The sequence below is a fragment of the Poecilia mexicana genome, unplaced genomic scaffold (assembly GCF_051168715.1).
Source record: "Poecilia mexicana isolate PSO_F unplaced genomic scaffold, ASM5116871v1 scaffold_18, whole genome shotgun sequence".
Classification (NCBI taxonomy): Eukaryota; Metazoa; Chordata; class Actinopteri; order Cyprinodontiformes; family Poeciliidae; genus Poecilia; species Poecilia mexicana.
The window spans coordinates 23347617-23369883 of record NW_028263387.1 but is presented as its reverse complement, the minus strand read 5'-3'; the positions used below and the strand labels follow the sequence as shown (position 1 = coordinate 23369883).

The window sequence follows — 22267 nt, the reverse complement described above, 5'->3', positions numbered from 1 at the left end:
TTCACACACTTGCACTGCTAAAATAAATCCTTTAGTTATACCCATATGTTCTTCTCTGATGTTTTTCATAATTTTTTAATGTATTAATCATAGTTTAAGACATAATTATGGAGTTTCTTTTTATTTTCTATAACTGACCTAGTTAGGCATCTTGAAGTGCAATCAAGTTCCTGAGATTTCTGCTAATTACCTCATTACTTCCTGTGGTTATGCCAAGATGATACATTCAACCTAAAAAAGGCAGTGCAACAGTTTGTTTTCCAACTAATGGCCCTAGACACAGTGGCCCTTTGGTTATTTCCTCATCCAATCAAATGAGACACTTTTTTCCCTTTACTTCAGTGTTTTGTGGAAACTAGAATCACTGTTAACATAAGGTGACCACATTTCAGAGATTAAAACTGGGGGCATTTTTAGCTTGAAGAATTAATTTTATCAAACATAAATTAAGAATATAGAACAGTTATAGTTAACATATGAATTCATGTTTAAACAATAAAATCAAGTATAACAGCAGGAACCTGTCTTTCCTCACTGTTTATTCAAAAAATTAATTGGACGTTTCTGGGGACATGACTTCTAAAATGGGGACTTTCCCTCAGAGGTCTGGTCACCATCTATTATGGATAGTTGATGTTGGCTACAACAGATGTTACTCAGCTGAAGAAGACCACTTACTTACCCTTATAAATGCTGTTCTCTCGACTTAATAAAATGTACATAATCTGGACATCTGACTGAAATACTGTTTTCGTATAATCCAGAATGTCTTTGTAAATTGTGCATTATGGAATGGGGTGGGCCAAGCTGGTCCAAAATGCCTGGGCCAATTATGCAAATAACTGGCATCTCTTAAGAAAACAAGGCATCTCTTAAATGTTTCTTTAATTTCAACAATATGAATCTGGATAGAATAAAAAAATCTGTATGTTTTTTCAGTTGAAAACTACGTACATTTTTGCAGAACTTTTTATTCTTGTTATTCTTGAGTACAAATTTTAAGCTACAAAATTTAAACCCTGAGATATTCTTTTTTTAGTGCTCCAGATGTGAATTTCTTCTAACAATGAGAAAATGTTATTCCTTATCCTTCTACACCTGACCTCTATTGTTGATGGTGAGTTTCCACATTAAAAAAAAAAATAGATCTATGGCATTGCAAAAAGAGACAATTGCCTCATAATGTCTCCCTACCCTCTGCAGGGACATTCACTGGTGAAACACCCCCACCTGTTGATGAAACGGAGGAGGGAGGCAACTTCACCCTCGGCTGGGACAGCCTGACCCAGACCAACACGACCCTCACCAAGCTGATCTGCTTTCTCCTGCTGAGTCCTCCTAAAGTCCTGTATCGAGGGATAAACGGAGCTGAGGTCCCAGAGTCTCAGGATGGACAGTTTTCAGGACGGGTTCAGAGCGACGGGAGAGAAGGACGACTCAGACTGTCCAGACTGAGGGCTGAAGACTCTGGACGTTACCGCTGTGACCTGGCTGCTTATGACCAGGTGTTGAGGAAATGGGAGCAGACGTCTGGTAATTCAGCAGATCTCACTCATTGCATCCGACTCTTTAAACCTCTTCAGTTTATCATTTGTTCGTCATCACTATGGTATTTTCTCCTCCAGTAAACTTTGTCCTGAACGTGACCAAAACCCGTCACAGAGACATTTCTTTGTCTCTGAACACACCCAAACCTGAACTTGGAGTTCCTAAAGGTGAGTCACTGTTGCCACGGTAACTTCTAATATGAAGTTCATTAGAACCTGGTCAGTGCAAGAAATTAACACATTTTTGAAAACAATTTTGCATGGGTAGCCTTGCAATGTATCATAAGATACAATTAAAAAGTATGCATTAATGTCAATGTCTGTCCTGATGAAAACACAAATCTTTCACTCCCTAAAGCTTTTTCTCATTTTGACGTTTCAAAATCTCAATGCATTTTACTGACAATTCTTTGTGAAGTGAATTGAAAAAGAAAGAATCTTAAGAATTTAAAAAATAAAAACTTGAACAGCATGACATTCATTTGTCTTTAGTTAGTTACAACTCCAAGGCTTTTGGGGACATTTCTAACGGCATTGTACATCTAGAATATAAAGTGTGCCTCTTCTTCTTTGATGCTTGGATTATGCTGCCACCAACATGTCTTAAACTAGGACTACCAGGATTTTGAAAAATTTCTATCTCTACCAAGAGGGGCCAAATTGGGTATCTTCCTAGAACTACCGAGAGAGGGCCAAACTGGGTTATTAGCATCCAAATGTGGCCAAACTGACGACTCTCAAGGGTCTAATTAGCATCCCTGTAGATGTGACCATAGCCTGAGGGACCAGCAGGGGGAGGGAGAGCCAAACTCACCGGACCAGTTTTTGCTCCAATTCACGCTTATTGTAAATATATGTACCGCAAATGTGCAGTTGTGCAAAATTGTGCTGATTAGTGCAGAACAATGATTTAACTTTTATTGTAGAGTGAGATGGCATGAGGCAGGAAAGATTTCCTGTATCTGTCCCTACCACAGCAGAGTTCAGCTTTGCCCCCCCCCCCCTCTTGTGGTGCGTCAGTAATGGCCTTATTTACACAACAAAACCGCCTCTTCACACCCTCTCTTGGAGGGCCAACGTGGCCCCTCTCTGGTACCTAGAGGAAGAGTCCCATTTTGGGTATTGTTGGTAGTCCTAGTGTTAACTTAAAGTGGGGTTGGAATGAACAGGTTATTAAGGAATGAATTTGAGATCACATGAAAGAAATTTGTTATGGATTAATTAGGAGTTTATCTGTCTTGGGTGTGGACCATAAAGTAATTTTATCTCAGTTGATCAGGACACCTACTTCCACAAGTTTGCTGTGTCTCCTCATGGTTTATGATAAAGTGAAAAAGGGAATTCTGATGACTGCAAAATCTTAGTGAGGAAAAGCCAACTGTTATTTGGTATTCTACAAAGTATGCCAGCAAATTGTGTTTGAATTGGTAGGCAATATAAATACCAGAGTAACTGGGGTCAGTGAATGCTGAATGAATTGATATTCTACCGTTGGATGAAACATGCTTCCCGTGGCCAAGAAGATGCCATTCAAGCTTTACAAAGCTTTGAAAGCAATGGCATAAAGCACAACACTACTATGCTTTATAGCAGTAGGGTGTTCTGGGAATATGAATAATCTCTCTGTCCAGTAACTGGGTTAGACAGTTGCCTAAATACATTGAATCAAGTCTAAAGTTTTATGGAGAATTGTGGCGTTAATCAGGGATTGGGTTCATCTCCTTTGCCTGATAAAAGGAGGTCTTATCTGCTAGATTTGAATGTGTCACTGAGATGATAAACATAAATTACTATGGTTTCATTATGTGTACACAGAAACCTTTATGAATAAATAGAATACTATAAATTCCATCGCATTGCACAGTGTTGCCGTTTCTGTTTGTGGTTTCTGTCTGGGTCAAAACGCCATTGCCATTTTGTGATGTAATCAGGGTAAGTCGAACCACAAACGACTAAGACTGAATACACGGAAAGTTGTGTCGACATCAAAGGTAAACATTTTTTTGTGCAGTACAGTGCACCAAACTTCTCTTCAACCTGCAGCACTTTTAATTTCTGATGGCTTTGAATACCACCTGCCTTGATGACTGAAGTATGTTCATTTATCCTGGTACCTGGTTTTCACATTATTTTCATTAGAAATGAGGGTAACCAAATACTGCAATACTTTTTGAAAACTAGTACCTCTATTTATTTAATCTGGCCGGAAAATTGAACTAGAATGGCGTGAAATTCCAAAATAACAGATAATTTTGACCAAAATAGGTAGAAATTATTGTATTTTATTTGTCCTTTAAATGTTAAATATGAATTCCATTTTTTATGAAATTTCCAGGTTTCGGAAAAAACCTGTTAAGGTTTTACACCTGCACCCTTCCTCACCACTGATACTTTTGTGTTATTTTTAGAGGGACTTGACACAAAAACAGCAAGATGGTGGTGGGTAACCAGGGCAACCAGTGACAAAGGGCAGACAGTTTCTTTTGTTTCTTTTTCTGCTGTCAGGTTGTACTTGAATCCACCGTATTTACAAACAAATAATTTCTCTCTAGGGGGCTGCACAGTTGGTAGAGCTGTTGCCTTGCAGCAAGAAGGTTCTGGGTTCAATTCCCGGCCCCGGTCTTTCTGCATGGTGTTTGCGTATTCTCCCTGTGCATGGTGGGTTCTCTGGCTTCCTCCCACAGTCTAAAAACATGGCTGTCAGGTTAATTGGCCTCTCCAAATTCTCTGTAGGTGTTGTTGTTTGTCCTATCTGTCTCTGTGTTGACCTGCAACAGACTGGCAACCTCTCACCCAAAACGTTCACTGGAGATAGGCATCAGCACCCCTCCTCGCCCCACTAGGGTGTACAGAAAATGGATGGGTGGATGAGCTTTCTGTATTTTTATTATGGTTATTCTTGTTTTTTTTTTTTTTTTTTTCAAATATTTTTTAACACTTGGGAGTTTTGTGTGCGAGTCCCTCTAAAGACAAGAAATGTATCCATGGTGAGGATACGCAAAGTTGCATGTGGGAGTTGCACTAGGTGAAGACGGAGGGCAAAGAGTTGTGGTTTAACTTAGCCTGAGGCAGGGGCGCGGTATAGGGGGAAAATTGATGACAATTCTAAGGGTCCTTCACCACAGGGGGGCCCCACAAAAAAAGATTTTTCTTTTTTTTTTACAGAAATAGAAAAAAATCAGGGCCCTGTCAAGTACTGTTACTTTGTTTTTTAAAATTGTTTTTAGCAGTAATAATTAAATGTTACCCCTCTCAGACCAAATAGCACACATCTATATTTGCACTGTTCTGCGTTAAATGGTTGGTTCCTGCTTAGCGTGCTTGACGCTAAGCTGTTTTCAGCAGCAGACAGTACGAGACGAGGACGACTGTGGCAGTTACTATACTGCCTAGTAGTGGTGAATAGATAAGGTGTCATGTATCATTTCAACCCATAGCAAAACTTTGTCGATACTGTGTCACTGAATACTGACACCTTTGGGACATTAAAAATTCCTACAGGCAACGTCGTGATTTGATGACCCAGTCTGTACAATAAGATTTAAGTCTTTGTATTTTATTGAATATTATATATTGTATTATGTCATATCTTCAATTAAATTTAAAATATATTTGATATACAGTCAATAAATAATGTGAACATGTACCATAAAGTGCGAGATTCACAGCTGTATCTATGGCAGAGCCTCTGGCCACTGTTTTTTTTTTTTTTTTTTTTTTTTTTTTTTTTTTTTCCCCAGCAGGCCTTCAAAGTTTCAGTTTCCATCTCCTGAATGGCCAAGCTGCATTACATACCATAACTTTATTGGCATGATAATAATAAAAAAAACAGCCGACTGTCTGGACTGCAGCCAGTCCACACAGTTTTACCTTGGCTTGCGTTTAAATTGCATATATTTGTTGCCACGTCCCTCCTGACCCATCCTCTCCTAAGAGAAAGCTGCGGTATGTCACTTTTATATAAATATTTTTTTTTACATATTTGCTTGAACTGTCATTGTGTTGTGACGGTGTGGCATGAGAGATAATTTGTGAAAAAAGTATTTCCTCTGCCTTCTCCCAGTGCTAGAAACAACCAATCAGATGTAGGAGGTGGGTTTTAGTGCTGTCAATCGCAATCTCATGTGGCTGCTCATCCTTCCTCCCCCTCGATTTGTGCCATGCTGCAACTAGCATAGCACAGAGCTGTGCAGATTGAAACTGTGAATGCTCCGTCTAGTTAGCATAGCTACCAATGACGACAAACAGTTTTCCTGTAACAATAAGTTGTTTCTCCACCATTAGCACATTTAGCAGTGAGTGAATGAACAGTGCTAAGACCCTCCCCCTGGCTCCGATTGGTTGTTTTGGTCAGAATGGCACATTACTTTAGCTAACAACAGTAGTTCAGGGAGGAGGTGGAGGAGATTGTTTTTTTTTCACAAATTATCTGTCTCATAGCAAACTGTCACAACATGGTGACAGCTTTAACAAAAATGGAGAAAACATATTTTTTATTAAAGTTCCATACTGCAGCTTGAATGAAATGCAACTACATAAGATTTTTGAGAAGTCTGGATTGCTTTAAGTACATTTTGCATGTTGCTTTAGACTGTTGCTCATGGGGAGAGATATTTCAGTATCTAAAACTAATAATTTAAAAAAAATAATTAAATGATAAAAAAACAGTCTGCATGCTGAATTGCATGCGGACTGTTGCATACAATGTTGCATATAAAATGCACTAGCAGTAAATTTTGTGCTGGTATCAGTCTTGGACCAAAGACTTTAAAAGCCTTTAAAATTATGATGCTTTTGATAGCTGTGTCAGACAGACTCAAGAAACTGTAACAGTAGTTATAAATACATTTTACATATGCATTAAAACTTTAGTTTTCCTAACATGAGACAGATAATCTCTAAAAAAATAATCGATCTCCTCCCTGATCTGCATAATTACTCCGCTCAGTCAGAAACAGCCAATCAGAACTAGCAGTAATCAGCTAGCCGCCATGCTAACAGGAAGTTTTCATTCAGTAACTCTGGATTGTTTATTGTAATGGAACCTGTTTTTGCCTTTGAATGTTAAGTTTTATACTTGAACTTTTTGGCAATGTTGAGAGGTTTTATTTTGGTTCTTTGCATTATTTAGCCTCTTCAGAGCCTTCATATGTTATCAGTCTGTTAAAGATAGTATTACCTATAGCAGTACAATTTGCACAATGCCTGTTTTGTTTTTTCTTAGAAAAGTTATTAAAAACAAGTTTTTGTCTAAATTAAGGTGAATTCATGGTTCCTTTTTCCACATAATGTAACCAGTAGTGTTTATGATAATAAAAAATAATAATTATGTGATCGGTATCGGTGATCGGCCCTCTTGGGTGATTGGAATCGGAATCAGCAGGAAAAAAACTTTATCAGCACATCTCTACTTATTACCATTTAGTGATTTGGAGGCAATAGTTGTCCAACTTCAACCCTTTTCTGTTTACTGTGGGATCTTTCCTCCCCAGAATTGTTGGAGCCATTGCTGCTTCCTCAACTATATGGCTCACAAAATATTACTGCAGTCCTTCAGTAGAATCATGTCCCTCTTCTACATCACTCCATAGCTTTTTCCTCTAAAACTGCAGATCAATCACTCAAATCTTCACGGAAATTGTTCACAACATCCTCCCCTTCTGTGTATCCAGCCTTAGTTGTTTGAGGTTTGACTTACCCTGATTACGTCACAAGATGGCACAGGCATTGATCCAATTACTACACAGTGACCCTCTGCATTTACTATAAAGTATAGAATACTATAAAGTATTCTCACAGAATACTTTATAGTATTCTGTGAGAAATATTTATTAGCAAAAGCTTTTGTGTACACAGAATGAAAGCACAGGAGTTCATCTTTTTAAATCATGTCAGTGACTGTGAGGATTTTACACAGACCAGCGAGAGAGACACTGAATGGATTCCAAAAGATATTGGTAATTTATTACAGAAAGTCAAAAAATAATTCAAAAATGAAGAATTGGGCCCAAAACAGAGGTCACCAATAAACTACAACTCTGGTAGTAACACAAAGAACTCGAGCACAAACTGACCTAACAAACAAGAATGAGGGGAACTTAAATAGTGGCTGATCAGACGGCTGACACACACAAGGGGTAATTTAACACCCAAGAACTTAAACAAATACTGTTCAACACAATACTAAATCTTTAAATAAAATAAATACTATTAGAACTAAACTAACTGCCAAAAAGAAGAAACATTAAAGAAATAACCAAATTTCCCCTTCCCCTGGCAAACAAATGGGATGACCCACTGAGGTTTGCCAGCCATATAAGGAAAGCAGTCAGCAGCAGCTCCAAAGGAAACTGGTAACTTAAAACAAGAAGAAATTAATCTGTTGCATATAACAAAAACATCAACAACTGACAGATTAAGTTAACTAAATGTGTGCACTGCAAAGAGTCAGGCTAATTTCTAAAATGAAAATCTAAACTATTCACTAATATGTAAACAAATTTTAAGGATAAACAGAAAATGATTACCATTCAACGTCTCTGTGTGACAGTAGGGACAGCTGTCACAGACACTTTACAGATAACGGAGCCAATAGTTTTAGCAATACAGTTTTCTTGACAGATCCTCCTTAACTGTAGATCTCACTAACTCCTCCAGTTACCATGAATGGTAATTCATTAATTATCTGACTGGAGAATTTTCAGTCGTTACGTGCTTATTCAATCTTCAAGTAATGGATTAAATCAAGCAAAATTAATGTTTTTTCACTAATTTTCCCAAACAAATTTTTGAGCCTTTGAAACGGCAGATGTCAATCTGTAGGGTTAGAGTATTTTCAGAGAGTTCTGAGTACACTTACTCTTCTCAGATTTTTATTTGCCTAAAATGTCTAAAATAATCTATAATTTTCCTTTTATTTAGTATCCTGTCAAAACACTTTGTGATATCAAGAAAAAATGTGAAAAGGTTTCAGAACATGAATGTTTGTTTCCTTCCACATTTTGCATTTGACAAAAATGTGCTACAAATGGATTTTTATGCCCTTTTTTCAGGTATAAATCCACTGCATTTTGGAATTAAAGCAGCCATATTTGTACCATCTCTAGCTGCAGTCATTGCTGGAATTCTGGTCATCTTCAAGTCAGACCAAATCAGGTTTGGATTATTCTTTTTTTAAATGTGTAAATTTTATGTTTTATTGCTTAATTTGAGTTAATGTCAGTGTTCTGTGAATTCCACAGGTGAAGGGAGCAAAAACTCAAAAGTCTGATGCAAAAATAATCAAAAGTCTGATGCAAAGGAGATGAAGCTGGGTCATAATCTCACCTAGCTGATCATTTTTGAGATTAAGTGCTTGGATGGAAACTCTTCTGATTACAATTGAGATTATTAGGTAATCAAATTGTAATCTCAGGCTGCTGAATTATAGAGGGATTATCAGTCAGTGTCATGTTGCATTAGCAACAGCTGTACTTCAGATGTTGCCTGCATAAAGCAGGCAAGAATAGATTGTACAGGCTGCTGTGGTGGCGCAGAGGTAAAGCATAACCCTTGTACGGAGGCCTTTGTCCTTCCTTAATGCAAACCTCACAGGTTTGAGTCCTGGTATTTTAGGGTACGTAGAAATTGTACTCAAGTAAGAGTAGCAAAACTTTCTGATAAAATTATTGAAGTAAAAGTAAAAAAGTACAGTGAACACTCCAAAAAGTACATTTCTCTTTTCGAAAAGTTCCTCAAATACATTCATCTGTGTAAATGTAACAGTGTTGGAGAATTATCCTTTCTCCATTTAATCTGTGAAGTTCAAGAAGAGTCAATGAGTTGAATTCATAAATTCTATGTATTAAAGCTAAAATGCATAATTTGTCCATTGACAAGTTTTTCCTTTTTTTTGAGACCACATCAAAATGGCATCTAACGGTTTATAAACTGTCCTAAAGAAGGCGTTCCCTAGTGTGTCATTTCCTTTAACCTTAGCTTTGCATGTGTGTGTATGTGTGGGCATGTAAAATGCTAAGAGAGAGGAAAACACAGCATTATTCATTCCCAACACTAGTTACTACCCAGCTCTGCTTGTATATTTCTGTATGCTTTTGGAAATTTATGTTCATATTTATATTTTTTACTTTTCTGTTACTGTGTCATTTCCTTGCACTTAATATTTTGTTATGTTTTGGAACTCAATTGTTCACATTGTTCTTATTTGAAATAAATTTTTAGTACTGTTATTTTGTTATTTCTTTTTTGTCTGTTATATGTAAAATTTACTTTTTTCAGCTTTACATTCTATAATGTTATTTCCTCATCACAAAGCATACCTGGAGTGTTGCCTTGATTCTGTCGTGTATGTTTGTGAAATACTTTAATCTTCATGGCAACCATTCAGCTGGGCAAAACACCTTGGTGGTACCTAGCCCCGCCTTCAAGACGCAGCTCCTCCTCAGAACTGCATTTCTAAGCTTTTGAGCTTCTTCCTTACAGAGCATCATGTTTGATATACAACTAAGCAGACTCATCTTCTTCTTCATCTTCCTCAGTGAGAGCTGAAAAAGATCTAAAAGAAATCAGCAGACCTCCATATTGTTGATGTTGGCTCATTCAGATCTCAGTGATCAAACCTGTTCTCTCTCTGGTTTGAACAGCAGATCTGAAATTATAGGTGCATTCCCAAACTTCATCAGTCCAAGGCCAGTCAGACGGCAGGAAGAGCTGACAGCTGCTGAGACGCCTGCACACATTGGCAACCATTCACCATTTATATAAAAAAAAATTAGTATCTTTTATTCTTCCAGTTTCCAGGGTGACAATTAAATATTTTCCACTGGGTCAGATTTCACTCCAGAAAAGTCATAAAGATCCAAAATATCGTCTCAACTTTTTCAGAGGCTCTGTCATGACACTTGTTCATTCACATTGATACTGAAACTAATGGACTTTGTCCTCAACAATTGCATAAGTTACAAAAGTTACTACGCCATCTGGTGGTGAAAAGAAGCTAAAACATTATAAAAAAATGTTCAAATAAAGGAGGTAGATTAGCTAACGCTGTTTTAGTGCAGAGGTCCCCAAACTACGGCCCGCCTCCGCATTTGGTCCGGCCCCCTGAACAATATCAGAGAGATTCATATACTGTACCGTATTTTCCGGACTATAAGCTGCTTGTATGTGGATTTTTCTTCAACCACCATGGGGCTCTATAGCAGGAAGTGAATCTTTGTAAGTCAAAATTGGAAATAAAAGAAGGCGCCCATTAAAACGGAATTAGGTTTTAATAAGGAATTAAAATTTGAGAATGTTGTTAATCAATTAAATAGCATTGAGGGGAAAAATATATATATATTTTAAATAATATTGGGACCCTGAGGATTTGAGGTATTTATATTAGGATCCAGTAGATGGCAATAGTGCAACAATAATGGATGCAAGCTGCCGTTGAAATCTAAAGAGGGTCACTGTGCATTTCCATTTAGCACATGCTAGGACACGAAGGATCGGCACTTTTACTGTTACAGTTATCGTTCGGAAACTACCGTAATCAATTCAGGTAAATCTAAACTTGGCAACTTTTCCTTTTTAAACCCTAATAAATGTGATATTTAATTGACCTGTTATGACTCAAATTTTAGTTGTCTGCCCCCCTCTGCTGCATCGCTGTGGAAAACCTGGAGCAGCAGAGATATCTGAGGCTTATATGTGTATGCTTACTGTTTTTTTTTTTTGTTTTTGTTTTTTTTAAACAACTTTGGGGTTGTGGCTTATAGTCCGGTGCGGCTCATAGTTTGGGAAATTACGGACTATAATCCTTCCTGGATTTATTTTGGGAAGAACCCAGGGAAGGTTATTTGGTTATTATTTATTTCATTAATAGTGTTATTATTTATTTCCTGACTTTTGTTCTGTGAAGAACCCAGAGAGGGTTATTTGATTGTGCTTTCTGGGAAACAATACATTTTTACATTTAGGCACTCCTGCAATCGTCACACTTTTTCTGTTACAAACTGACTCCGGCCCCCCACCAGAGAAGGGAAGTTATGTGGCCCTCACAGGAAAAAGTTTGGGGTTTACTTCACATGTATCAAGTTTTTCATTTTATTCACTAGTTTGTCACCACCTTCAGTTCTGTGTCAACTCCATCAGATCGACTTTGTGGTGTTTTTGGTTTTAAATATTTATTTTGTTTCTTGAGAAGCATTTGTAAAACTGAGTAAAAATATCACTAATTGGTTCATTAAAAAGTATTTTATATTTATTTTTGTCAGATGGTGATGACAAACTTCTAGGTCAGGTTCAATAAAAATGTAATTTTCAAAAGAAATGTTTCAACTGGGAGCCTGTACCTTAGCACCTTTACATTTCCAAAACATTATTTGTCATATTTATATACATAAGCTTGAGGAATAATTTAAAATATTTAAACCCATTTTGTCCCACTTCTCAAAAATCACTCAAAAAATCACAAGAGGAACCTGAAATGAAAACGTTAAAAAAAGGAGGGTCAAAGACCCAGGATGCGTTTAGGTACCCTTGGATGTTTAATTCGTGGAGACAAATGGGACAGATTACAATAAAAATAACAGAGAAAAAATAAAGTATTAACAGTATTAACATCAGATGTGTCCCAACAACTATTCTATTAAAACTTAAGGTAAGAAGTTCAGTCGTTTTGTTTCTCATGGAATCAGTTTGACCTGGGTGTCCTTAAAGGCATCACTGCTCTTTTAGTTCACAAGGTTTCAGATTAACTGGTGATAATATATGGAGGTTGTTTAATATGAAATAACAAGAGATGAGTACAAACGTGAAAATGAAAATATTAATGAATAAAAATCTTGATAAAGTCTTGAAAAAAACTGAGATAGACTTGAAGAAGCAGATCTATATCAACAGATCTATCTTTTTCTTCAACTTAAACCTATGTAGCAACAGTCTGATCTGAGCTGATTCTTTAAATATGATTTTCTGGCTTTCAGTGACACATGAACCTCCATATAACAGAAACTGAAGCACTAAAATAAAGAAAAACAGTAAAAAGTTTATGTTAATGAGACTACATGAATATTTTAATGAACAAATTCATTAATTTAATTCGGGTTTTATTGAATAAACCATTTAGTCTCCTCTATGATGAATATTCAGTTATGGGTCTGAATAGACAGAAATTAATAAGTTTTAGCTAAACTTAGATAATCAATATCTCTGTTTCATCTGAAATTGGCTTAACTTTTGAAAAGGTTTAATCTCTTTTATATAAAGAATAATAAATAAACACACTAAGGATTATGCACAAATTAACATAATTCATGCTGCAATAATAATGTAATAACTAAACAGAAATTTTCTTCTGCATTCTGAGTATTTTAATTTGATTTTTCCATTTGACTCAAAACCTGAAATATGAGACATTTTAATTAATTTAGAGATTTGTTTTATTTTATTGCTGAATTATTTTTTCTTTTGATAAATTGAAACAAATAATTTAACCTTAAATGTTTTTCAATTAATGAACACTTCACAGATCACAGAAGCAGTGGATTATGGGATTGTTCAGCTTTAGTTTGTATCTTTGTGATTAATAGAGAAAGAATAAAATAACTCCTGCAGATTTTCAAGTTGATGATTAGTGATAATTAATCTCCTGAATCCTGACAGATTAAATTAGCCTCCATAAATATAAAGAAGTTTCTGCTCTGCTGCTGTATTGTAGTTATTTATGCCCACAAGGTGGCAGTAGTGCTGTTTTTATTTTTTACATGTTTTACTAAAACAGTGTTTCTCAATGTGCCTCCACTCCAGCACAGCTGATTCAAATGATTGCATGACCATCAAGTACTGCAGAAGCCAGTTAGTCACCCAGAGATACAATTTAGGTGTGTGGCAGAAGGGAAGCAACTAAAACAGGCAGGACAGGAGGGCGGTGAGGACCAGGGTTGAGAAACACTGGATTATAAACTGGTGGGTCACCAGACTTTACTTCCTCCAACCGTCATGTTAAGCAGGATTTTATACACCAGTAATTGAGACAGTAAAGATGATTAAATTAGGTTATAGTGATCCATTGAGGTGGACGAGGCACAAAGTGGGTCGTCCTGTTAGTCTCACTATTATTTCCATATTATGACATCTGCTTGTGCATGTAAGAATTTTTGTAACTATTTTTTTTACATAAAAACATGGTGGACTGACCTACTGACCCTGACACTGAGCTTAACGGGGGGAAATGTTTTACCATAACAGATTCAAAGAAATTTTAATCATTATCACAAAACTAGAAAGTTGAGGAGTTTCTACCTGATGAATCTAAAAGTCAGACTGTAGATGTTCCTCATAATGTGACTGATGATTATTAATGTCCTGCTGCCTCTCCTCCTTCTCTTCCTCTCTCAGGATGAAGATGATCTCCCTGCTGCTCCTCATCCTCAGCTCATGTCTCTGTGGTCAGTCTCCATCTTGTCTTTGTGACAGAAAGCTCTCTAGATGGAGCTGAAAGACTCCCATGTTCCAGTTCTCAGTGTGTCTGCTCCTCTCTTTCCCTCTCTGTCTCCTCAGCAGCAACATTTGTAGTGAATGTGACCCAGAGCAGCTATGAGGCAGAGGAGAACCACAGCATCACTCTGGAGTGGACCTTCACCACCGAACCAGACTCCTCTCTGTCCTCAATGTTTATCCTTTGTGAATTTCTAGCTCCACCTAGAGGACTGGTTCTGTATCAGATTCATGATGGAGTTGAGTTTCCAGGTTCTCAGCATGATCAGTTTTCAGGACGAGTCCAGAGTGACAAAGACGTCCTCAGAGAAGGACGAATCAGACTCCATGTGTCCAGACTGAGGACTGAAGACTCTGGTCTGTATCTGTGTGACGTGAAAACTGAAGATGGATTCAACTCTGGAAGATGTCGACTCAACGTTACTGGTAAAATCTGTTTTCCTGCTTCTGTTTCTTGCTGACATCCATCTGATTCCAGGTCTGAACTGAAGTTTCTCCTTTTCTCTCCAGCAGCTGCTGATCAGCTTCAACCTCCGACTGAGAATCTACAACCAGACAGACGAGGAAGAATCGGTGTTCATGTTTCACTGGGACTTTTAGCTCTTACTGTCATTATTTATTTTTTATATTAGTGTAGTGTTTCTAAAATAACTAAAAAGGAAATCTGTTTACAATCAATCAGATGTTGAGTTTCTCTGAGAAACAAGAGCTGGACTCTGAAAACACTGATATAAAACTCTATTCACAAAAAAATAAAGTTTACCAAGTCAATCATTGTAACAACATCAATGAAGAAATAATATTTCTGTCTAAAGACGTCAGGACTAATTTTAAATGTCCTTTTATTTCTAAAGTTGCTGTTAAAACTTTCCTGAAATCTGCTGCTTGTTTTTATGCACTTTCCTACTTAAAGTGTAAATGTTGAATGTTCATAGTTGTAAATAATGCCAACATTTTATAAATATGATGTGAATATAAATAGATTCTGTCATTCATTGGTTTAGGGTTTTTCTGATATATTTTTATATAATCATGGAAATAAATATTTTCACTTCTAAATCTGTCTCAGTTTTAATTCTTCACATTTTCTTAAAACTGTACAATAGATTCATCCAGGTCAGTTTAGAGTTTCTAAAGTTTAATTTGCTCAAAGGAACAAAGTCAGTTTCAGTGATTTAAACTCTGCAGCTGAACCTGAAACATGTGAAGAGACACAATCTGCCTGGAAACGAGGAAAACTCTGAGATCAGAGGAGAATCACTGAGTGGAAACGAGTCTGGATGGAAAAAAGTCTTTATGCCATCAGTTTGGAGCAAATGTCAGAGTTTCTGATTCTTTAGTTGTTTCTCCTGAACATCTTTACTGAACGTCTCTGATGATTCAGTTACATTTAATCACAGGCTGACCTGAACATCCAACATTTATTAACTCTTTAATTCCTCATCCTGGATCCAGATGTTGAAGCTGAAGCTGCTTTGATTGGAGGAGAAATCATCAGAAGAAGAAGATGGAGGATAAAAAGTTTGATGTGAAGCTGTAGAGAAACACAGAGGAAGAGGAGGAGCTGCTGAGCTCAGGTGGAGGCTGAAAAAAATCTGGAGACATTTTAGAAACAAACATCAGATGTTTATAATCCACCAGTATGAACCACCTTCATCCTTCAGCTTCTTTATCAACAGGATCTGAAAGAAGCTAAAACACAACTGAGAAGCTGAAATGTTTCTCTTTGTCCACATGGTGGCGCTCTAAGCTCTGACTAAAAGCTGCTCATCAGTGAAAGTTAGTTTTTCTCCTTTCTGTCTTTATTCAGTTCTGATGTGAAAACACAGATTTAGAAAAGTTTCCTTTAATGAAATGTGTTTATTTCTGATTATTAAATATTGATCTGATCAGTTGATCAGCAGCTTCATCCTGATGCTTCACTCAGTGATCTTCACTTTACATGAAACAGAATCAAGAAACATGAAATAGTTCAGTAACTTTTCTGGTTTTAATGGATTTTTTTAGTGCATTAATTGAGGATCTTTTATCAGATTCTATGTTTCTACTTCCTGTTTATTTATTTAACTTTACAGATAAAGATCCAACTGAGAGAAAAGTTTGAAAAACAGAAAACAAAGAGCAACAAGCAAAAGTTTAATTTTTTTATTAGCTCAGCAACAAAATATAAATATACAGAAATTAAATTATTATTGAGAATAGTTTAAATGTTGATGTGATCAGTAATTCAACAATCCAATTAGGACTGAAGACACAAACTTACGGAAATAAATTATAAACCTGAGAAAAACAAAGTTTATATTGTTTGGAAGGAATAAACTACAATTTAATGTGGAAATTATAACTGAAAATAAACATATATAGTATATTCTTGGTGTAATCTTAAACCACAAAATCTCATAAACTATATAATATTTACTGCAGTTCTTGGAAAAATAAGACATATTTTAGATCTGAAATTCCTGCATATTCTGTATTTATTCTACTTTGCATAGATCTGGGAATAAAAGCTATAAAAATACACTGCAGCCGATAATCACACTTCAGAAAAAGCAATAAGAATACAATAAGATTGAAAACACACTTTTTACAAAATCGTGTGCAACAAAATTTCCTTTAGAAATAAACCCAAAAGATAATGTTCAGACATGATCTACTACGCAAAAATATTCAAGAATAATTCGATTCGCAGAAAGAGAAAGAGGGCACAATGTTAGGATATAACAACATTTTATACAGATATAACCATTTTAAACAGTTATAGATTAAATAAAAAAACAAAAATAATATATCATAGTCTTAGATTTCATGTATACCCATAAATGTTTAATTCGATGGTATGTTGAAAAATAAAAACAGTGTAGACTTCTCATTCTTTTTGTACAAATTAAAGTATTAAAATTATTAATTCTTAAGCTCCAAAACCTTTTTTGTGCATTCATGTTTAATAAATGTGTTCCTGCTTCTTTAAATTGATTTGTTCAAAATACAGAAATTCACTTTCTCTGCATCAAGATATAAACTGTAACAGCTGCAGAAACCAAACTGAGGTCAACTGGATCAGTGACCCCAACCTGGTCCTCAAAGTCCTGCAGCTTTAGGACATAAATGATCCAGAGATTAAAACTCCTGCAGAACCTGATGGGCTGCAGAGGAAATAATACAATTATTACAATCATTAGAGCTGAAGGTCACATTTAAATCATGGAGGACGTTGGACCCTGAGGATGAAGGTTGGGGATCTGAACTGGAACAACCACAACCCTCACTGTGGGTCTGGTGATCTGTTCATCTTCTGCTTCATTAAATAAAGACGAAGAACCAACCCAGTAACCAGTGAAACCATCAGAACGGCTCCAACAATCAGTCCAACATGTTTGTTTCTGCTTCCATCTTCTTTTCTTCCCTCCTTGTTTTCTGTCAAACAGAATCAGAGCTGAAGGTCAGAATCCATTTCTCTTCATCTGCTGCTCTCAGACCAGCTGCTTCTGCAGCAGCTTTAGAAACACAAACATCTGGGCTGACAGGTTCACTGCAGAACCAGAACCACATCTGGCCTTAAAGGGATATTCCCCCTAGATTAGCCACAGAGACTCTGGAGACATTTTACCTTGAAGAAGATTCACTGATTGAACATTAAACCACTTTATGCAGCTTCCTTCTTTCACTGGAACATAGAAACCATGAAAACTCACCAGTAGGAGGCGCCACATCCAGGAAGACAGTCCAGATGGGGTCAGAGGTCAAAGTGCGTCTCTTCCTGCCGGTTGCTTCTCTCTGGAAAACCCGACACTCGTATGTTCCCGTGTCGTTGGTCGTCACGTTGCTCAGAAGCAAAGACATGTCTCCGTCCTCCATCCGTCTGTCCTGCAGCTCCACCCGCTTCCTAAAAGATGGATGCTGGTTCTCTGGGTCCGGCTGCTCGTCTCTGAACAGGAGGACATATTCTGGTTCCAGGTCCGGTCGGGTCCACTGCACAACCACAGCAGGTTTGTTGTTGGGGAGTCGGCATGGCAGAGAGACGATCTGTCCAGGAACAGCTGAGATGTTTTTATGGACTACAGAGAAACAGAGCAGAAAGGTCAGAGGTCAGAGTGACCCGGTCCACTTCCAGCAGCAGCAGAGACCAAGGAGAGACACTGGACTCTGACCTGGACTGGATCAATGGATCTGGACCTTAAATCAAGAACTGTTAGAATCAGAAACAATCTGCTTCAAAAGATCTAAGAAGGATTCTTGTTATTGTTGATTAATGTATTTTTTTCAGTTATTCAGTTGGTTTAAATCCTTTTTTGATTTAATTATTTGAATCTTAAGTCATCTTAGAGCTATAAGCAGGGGTGAAAGTAGGGGGTACGGTCAGGTACTGCGTACCCCTAAAACACAGGTGTCAAACTCCAGTCCTCAAGGGTCACTGTCCTGCAACTTTTAGATGTGCCTCTGCAGCACCACACCTGAATAGAATAATTAGGTCATTAGCAAGGCTCTGGAGAACTGATCTACACAAGGAGGAGGTAATTAAGCCATTTCATTCCAGTGTTTTGTACCTGTGGCACATCTAAAAACTTCAGGACAGCGGCCCTCGAGGACTGGAGTTTGACACCCCTGCCCTAAAAGATTTAGCGGGGTGTACGTAGTACCTGCAAGAGAGGGGAGTGGCTGTCTGCTGTAAAAAGTGCACTCATCAGCCGTGATGGATTAATTTTTGAAGAACAATCTAAAACACGACTTAATCAGTTAATGAAAGTTTTTTTCTCATTTCATATTGTTTCTGAACTATTCGTGGTTTACTAGAGTAGCGGTGCAATACGTCAAACAGGCTTTATTTACATTTCTAAAATTTATGCACTCAAAGCGCATTCACAGAAGGCTTCTGTTAGGTTCTGTGTTTTGAGTTCGAGTTTCTGTCTGTCTAGTCCTGTTTTCCCCTGAGTCTCTGTGTTGTCTTGATTGATCCCAGCTGTGTGTCGTTCCTGTGATTACCCTCCCAGTGTATTTAGTCCCACCTGTTGTCAGTGTTCCTTGTCGGATCCTCGTCGTGTATCACCCTCGTCTAAGTCTGTTTCCCTGTGGACTCTTTATCATTAAATTCATCATTTTCACCTTCATCCTGGCCTGCCTGCGTCTCATCTCACCTCACCAAAACCTGAACCATGACAGCTTCACTGTGGAGGAGGAGCTGCAGCCAAGACCAAGGGGAAGGGTGTGAGCAGCACGTACAAAAGGATGATTGTCAGCACTGAGAGCCTCCTCCTTACTCTGATTGGTTGTTTGGCTGAGAGTTTAATTTGCTTCAAGATGCACATAGAAGTTCTGCATGTTTTGCTGTCAGCAGAATATCCACTTAACACTTTACTTTAATCAGGAAATGTATCCTCACATGAGTTCAGTCCTTTATGAGGCCAAATGGATGAATCTAAAGGTTCCTGTAGAACTGGAACTGGGCCAAGTATTGAAGAAATACAAAATATGTTTCTTATGATGATATGCGCTGGCACAGAAACTGTAACTAATTTATCTCTGGTACCAATTTCATTTCTTACCTTCACAGTTTCACTTCAATGATGAAATAAAAATTAAGATGTTACACGTTTGGCTTCAGCAGTATGGTGATAATCACAGTTTCCATCTTTTAGACCAGCTGACTTCCCATGTGAATTTGGTCTAGAACCAATGGTGAGGTCAACTTACTGAACTCTAGTGCTTAGAGATGTGATCAAACATAAGTTTTAAAAAAGAGAGGCTAAAGCTTTTCACTAATAAACAGTTTCCACTCAACAAAGACCAGAACGCTGAATAAAACTGCCTTAAATTTTTAAAAAAGGTCTGACCAAATAACTCACCAAAGACATTGAGTTGACATTCTGCATTGTTGGAACCATCTTCAGTTTTCACATAACAGACAAACAGACCAGAGTCTTCAGTCCTCAGTCTGGACACATGGAGTCTGATTCGTCCTTCTCTGAGGACGTCTTTGTCAATCTGGACTCGTCCTGAAAAATGTTCGTCCTGAGAATCTGGAAGCTCAGCATGATCACGCTGAACGTATATTGTCACGTTCTTTACTGAGGTTCTAAATTCACAGTCAATGAACAGATCCCTCCAGTTTCCCTGAGTCCTGGTGGTGAAGGTCCACTCCAGAGTGATGCTGTGGTTCTCCTCTGCCTCATAGCTGCTCTGGGTCACATTCACTACAAATGTTGCTGCTGAGGAGACAGAGAGGGAAAGAGAGGAGCAGACACACTGAGAACTGGAACATGGGAGTCTTTCAGCTCCATCTAGAGAGCTTTCTGTCACAAAGACAAGATGGAGACTGACCACAGAGACATGAGCTGAGGATGAGGAGCAGCAGGGAGATCATCTTCATCCTGAGAGAGGAAGAGGAGGAGGAGAGGCAGCAGGACATCAGGAACAATATGAGGAACAACTGGCTCCTGGTGAGGAAAAGAAAAACAAGGCTGTAAAAAGACTGAAATTATTCTGTTATAATTCACAAGGAGAAAACAGCAGTGAGTGAAATCTGGAAATAGTTTGTTGAGATTTTTTTTTTAATTCACTAAGTTTTTTGCATATTTTTCACACTTTTCAAATTAAATGTGACATCAATTTGTTCAAAAGGTTTAATAAATTATTTACAAATAAAAAATATCTATTTTTAATAACAACTTTATAAATGAGTCACAAAAAAATAAAGCTGAAGCTGTTTAGAGAATCTTTCCTCTAGGAGAAAATCAGCTGCATTTGTGTTTGTGACCATCAACAAATATCCAGTCAGTCGAAACACGGAGAGAAAAAGACCAAAATATTTAATCCCAAAGATTTAGCTCTTGGATTAAATCTAAAATGAATCATTTTACTAAAATAAATTAATGAAACATCTTCCTCCTGAGAGAGGAAGAGGAGAGGAGGCAGCAGGACATTAGAAACAAAATCACTCAATACAAGGATCAACTAAAATATCTGGTCTTTCCTCAGACTTTGTCACTGTTTAATTAGTTTCTATTAGTTTTTCTGCACTGCTGGAAATCTAAACTTTTATTTTACAACATATTATATTAACTGTAACCATCATGATGCTCACCTGATTGGCTGTGATTCTCCTCCTGCTCTGAGATCAGCTGCTGCTCACAGGTTCAGGTCAAAACAGTGAACTGAGCAGCAGGTGGAGGTGGAACCTTATATACGGCACATCCTCGCAAAATATATGGACTTTCTGTGTAGTGACATCCTATTGGTTCCCAAAAAACACGAGCCAATAGGAGATCACTACACAGAAAGCCATCATTTGCATGCGATCTCTACACAGAAAGTCACAATATTTCTCTCTGCTGTAAACGCTGTTGGTTCGTGTTTAGGAGCCTTAACCACATCAGGCCGCCTCGCCCTCAGACACACGGAAGTTTAGTTCACAGTTCGGCCATTTCTGCCAGCCGACATCAGTGGTGAGCAGACGGTTCGTCCACAGCCGATCAGGTGAGCAGCACAAACCTGTTTTACTTAATTATTGGTCGTTTATTGAGACAATCTGCTAAATAACAGGACAGAAACTTTAAGAACCAGGAGTTAGAATAACAAGCTAATAGATAAAAACAGGAACGTCGTTAGAGGAATTAAGTGAAACTCGTTTATCGTCCTCATCATTCTACAGGAACTCTGTCCTTAAAAACTGACTCCAGGACCCGGAATGGACGTCATGAACTCCCGGGCCATGTCAGCGAGGGGCCGAGGGCCATATCTGCCCCAGACCTGGTTGTATAGCCGCAGACCGCAGCATGCACCTTGCAGCGGCCCGCCCACCAATAAATGGTGCGCTTCCTGCTGCACCCGGTACACAGAGTGGGGGAGGGTGGAACGCCATCCCACCACATTTATTATATTTTATATTTTATTTGGATGAAACATTTAACTTAAGTACACGTTTCTTGTGAATAAACATACAATTAAATCCCAAAGTTGTGTATTTCCCAGTTGTATCTGTAAAAATAACATTTGATCTTCTGTAACTTGTTTTCCTTTCTGAACCTTCTGGTACCTGAATGTTTTCTGTCTCCTATTATTAGTATTAAACGCGGTTTTCCAATCTGCCTCATTCGTCTAAAACTCAGACAAGGTTCGTTTTGCCACCGTCGTGTCCTGGTTCCGCATTTGGAGGCGCAAAGCGCAGCTGTGGCGACACCATCAGTCCTGTTTACGTTCACAGCTTCGTTTCTTTCAACAGACGAATGAAATACAAAAGT

At 37.7% G+C, this 22267-nt stretch overlaps 2 protein-coding genes and 1 long non-coding RNA gene across 4 annotated transcripts; 2 read left to right on the top strand and 1 right to left on the bottom strand.

Annotated features, from left to right (window-relative positions):
* Positions 1-13872: 13872 nt before the first annotated feature.
* LOC148154230 (CD276 antigen-like) lies at positions 13873-15089 on the top strand. The gene is made up of 3 exons (XM_088015160.1): positions 13873-13981; positions 14094-14456; positions 14541-15089. The coding sequence occupies exons 1-3, from the start codon at positions 13894-13896 to the stop codon at positions 14660-14662; spliced, it is 573 nt and encodes a 190-aa protein (XP_087871286.1). The 5' UTR covers positions 13873-13893; the 3' UTR covers positions 14663-15089.
* A 781-nt stretch (positions 15090-15870) lies between these two features.
* LOC106912613 (uncharacterized) lies at positions 15871-21327 on the bottom strand. Of its 2 annotated transcripts, none has more exons than XM_088015110.1 (4): positions 20349-21327; positions 19874-20233; positions 17726-18088; positions 15871-17447 (listed from the first exon to the last, which is right to left on the bottom strand). In XM_088015110.1, exons 1-4 carry the CDS (start codon positions 20434-20436, stop codon positions 17296-17298), a joined length of 963 nt encoding a protein of 320 aa, XP_087871236.1. In that variant the 5' UTR covers positions 20437-21327; the 3' UTR covers positions 15871-17295. The 2 variants fall into 2 exon arrangements, with proteins under 2 accessions (XP_087871236.1, XP_087871234.1); XM_088015108.1 differs by having other exon boundaries at positions 19874-20236; positions 20349-21321.
* Positions 21328-21344: 17 nt separating this feature from the next.
* Positions 21345-22114, top strand: LOC148154229 (uncharacterized). Its single transcript, XR_015765973.1, has 2 exons — positions 21345-21503; positions 21679-22114. It is a non-coding gene; the product is annotated as an uncharacterized LOC148154229 (long non-coding RNA).
* Positions 22115-22267: the final 153 nt, after the last annotated feature.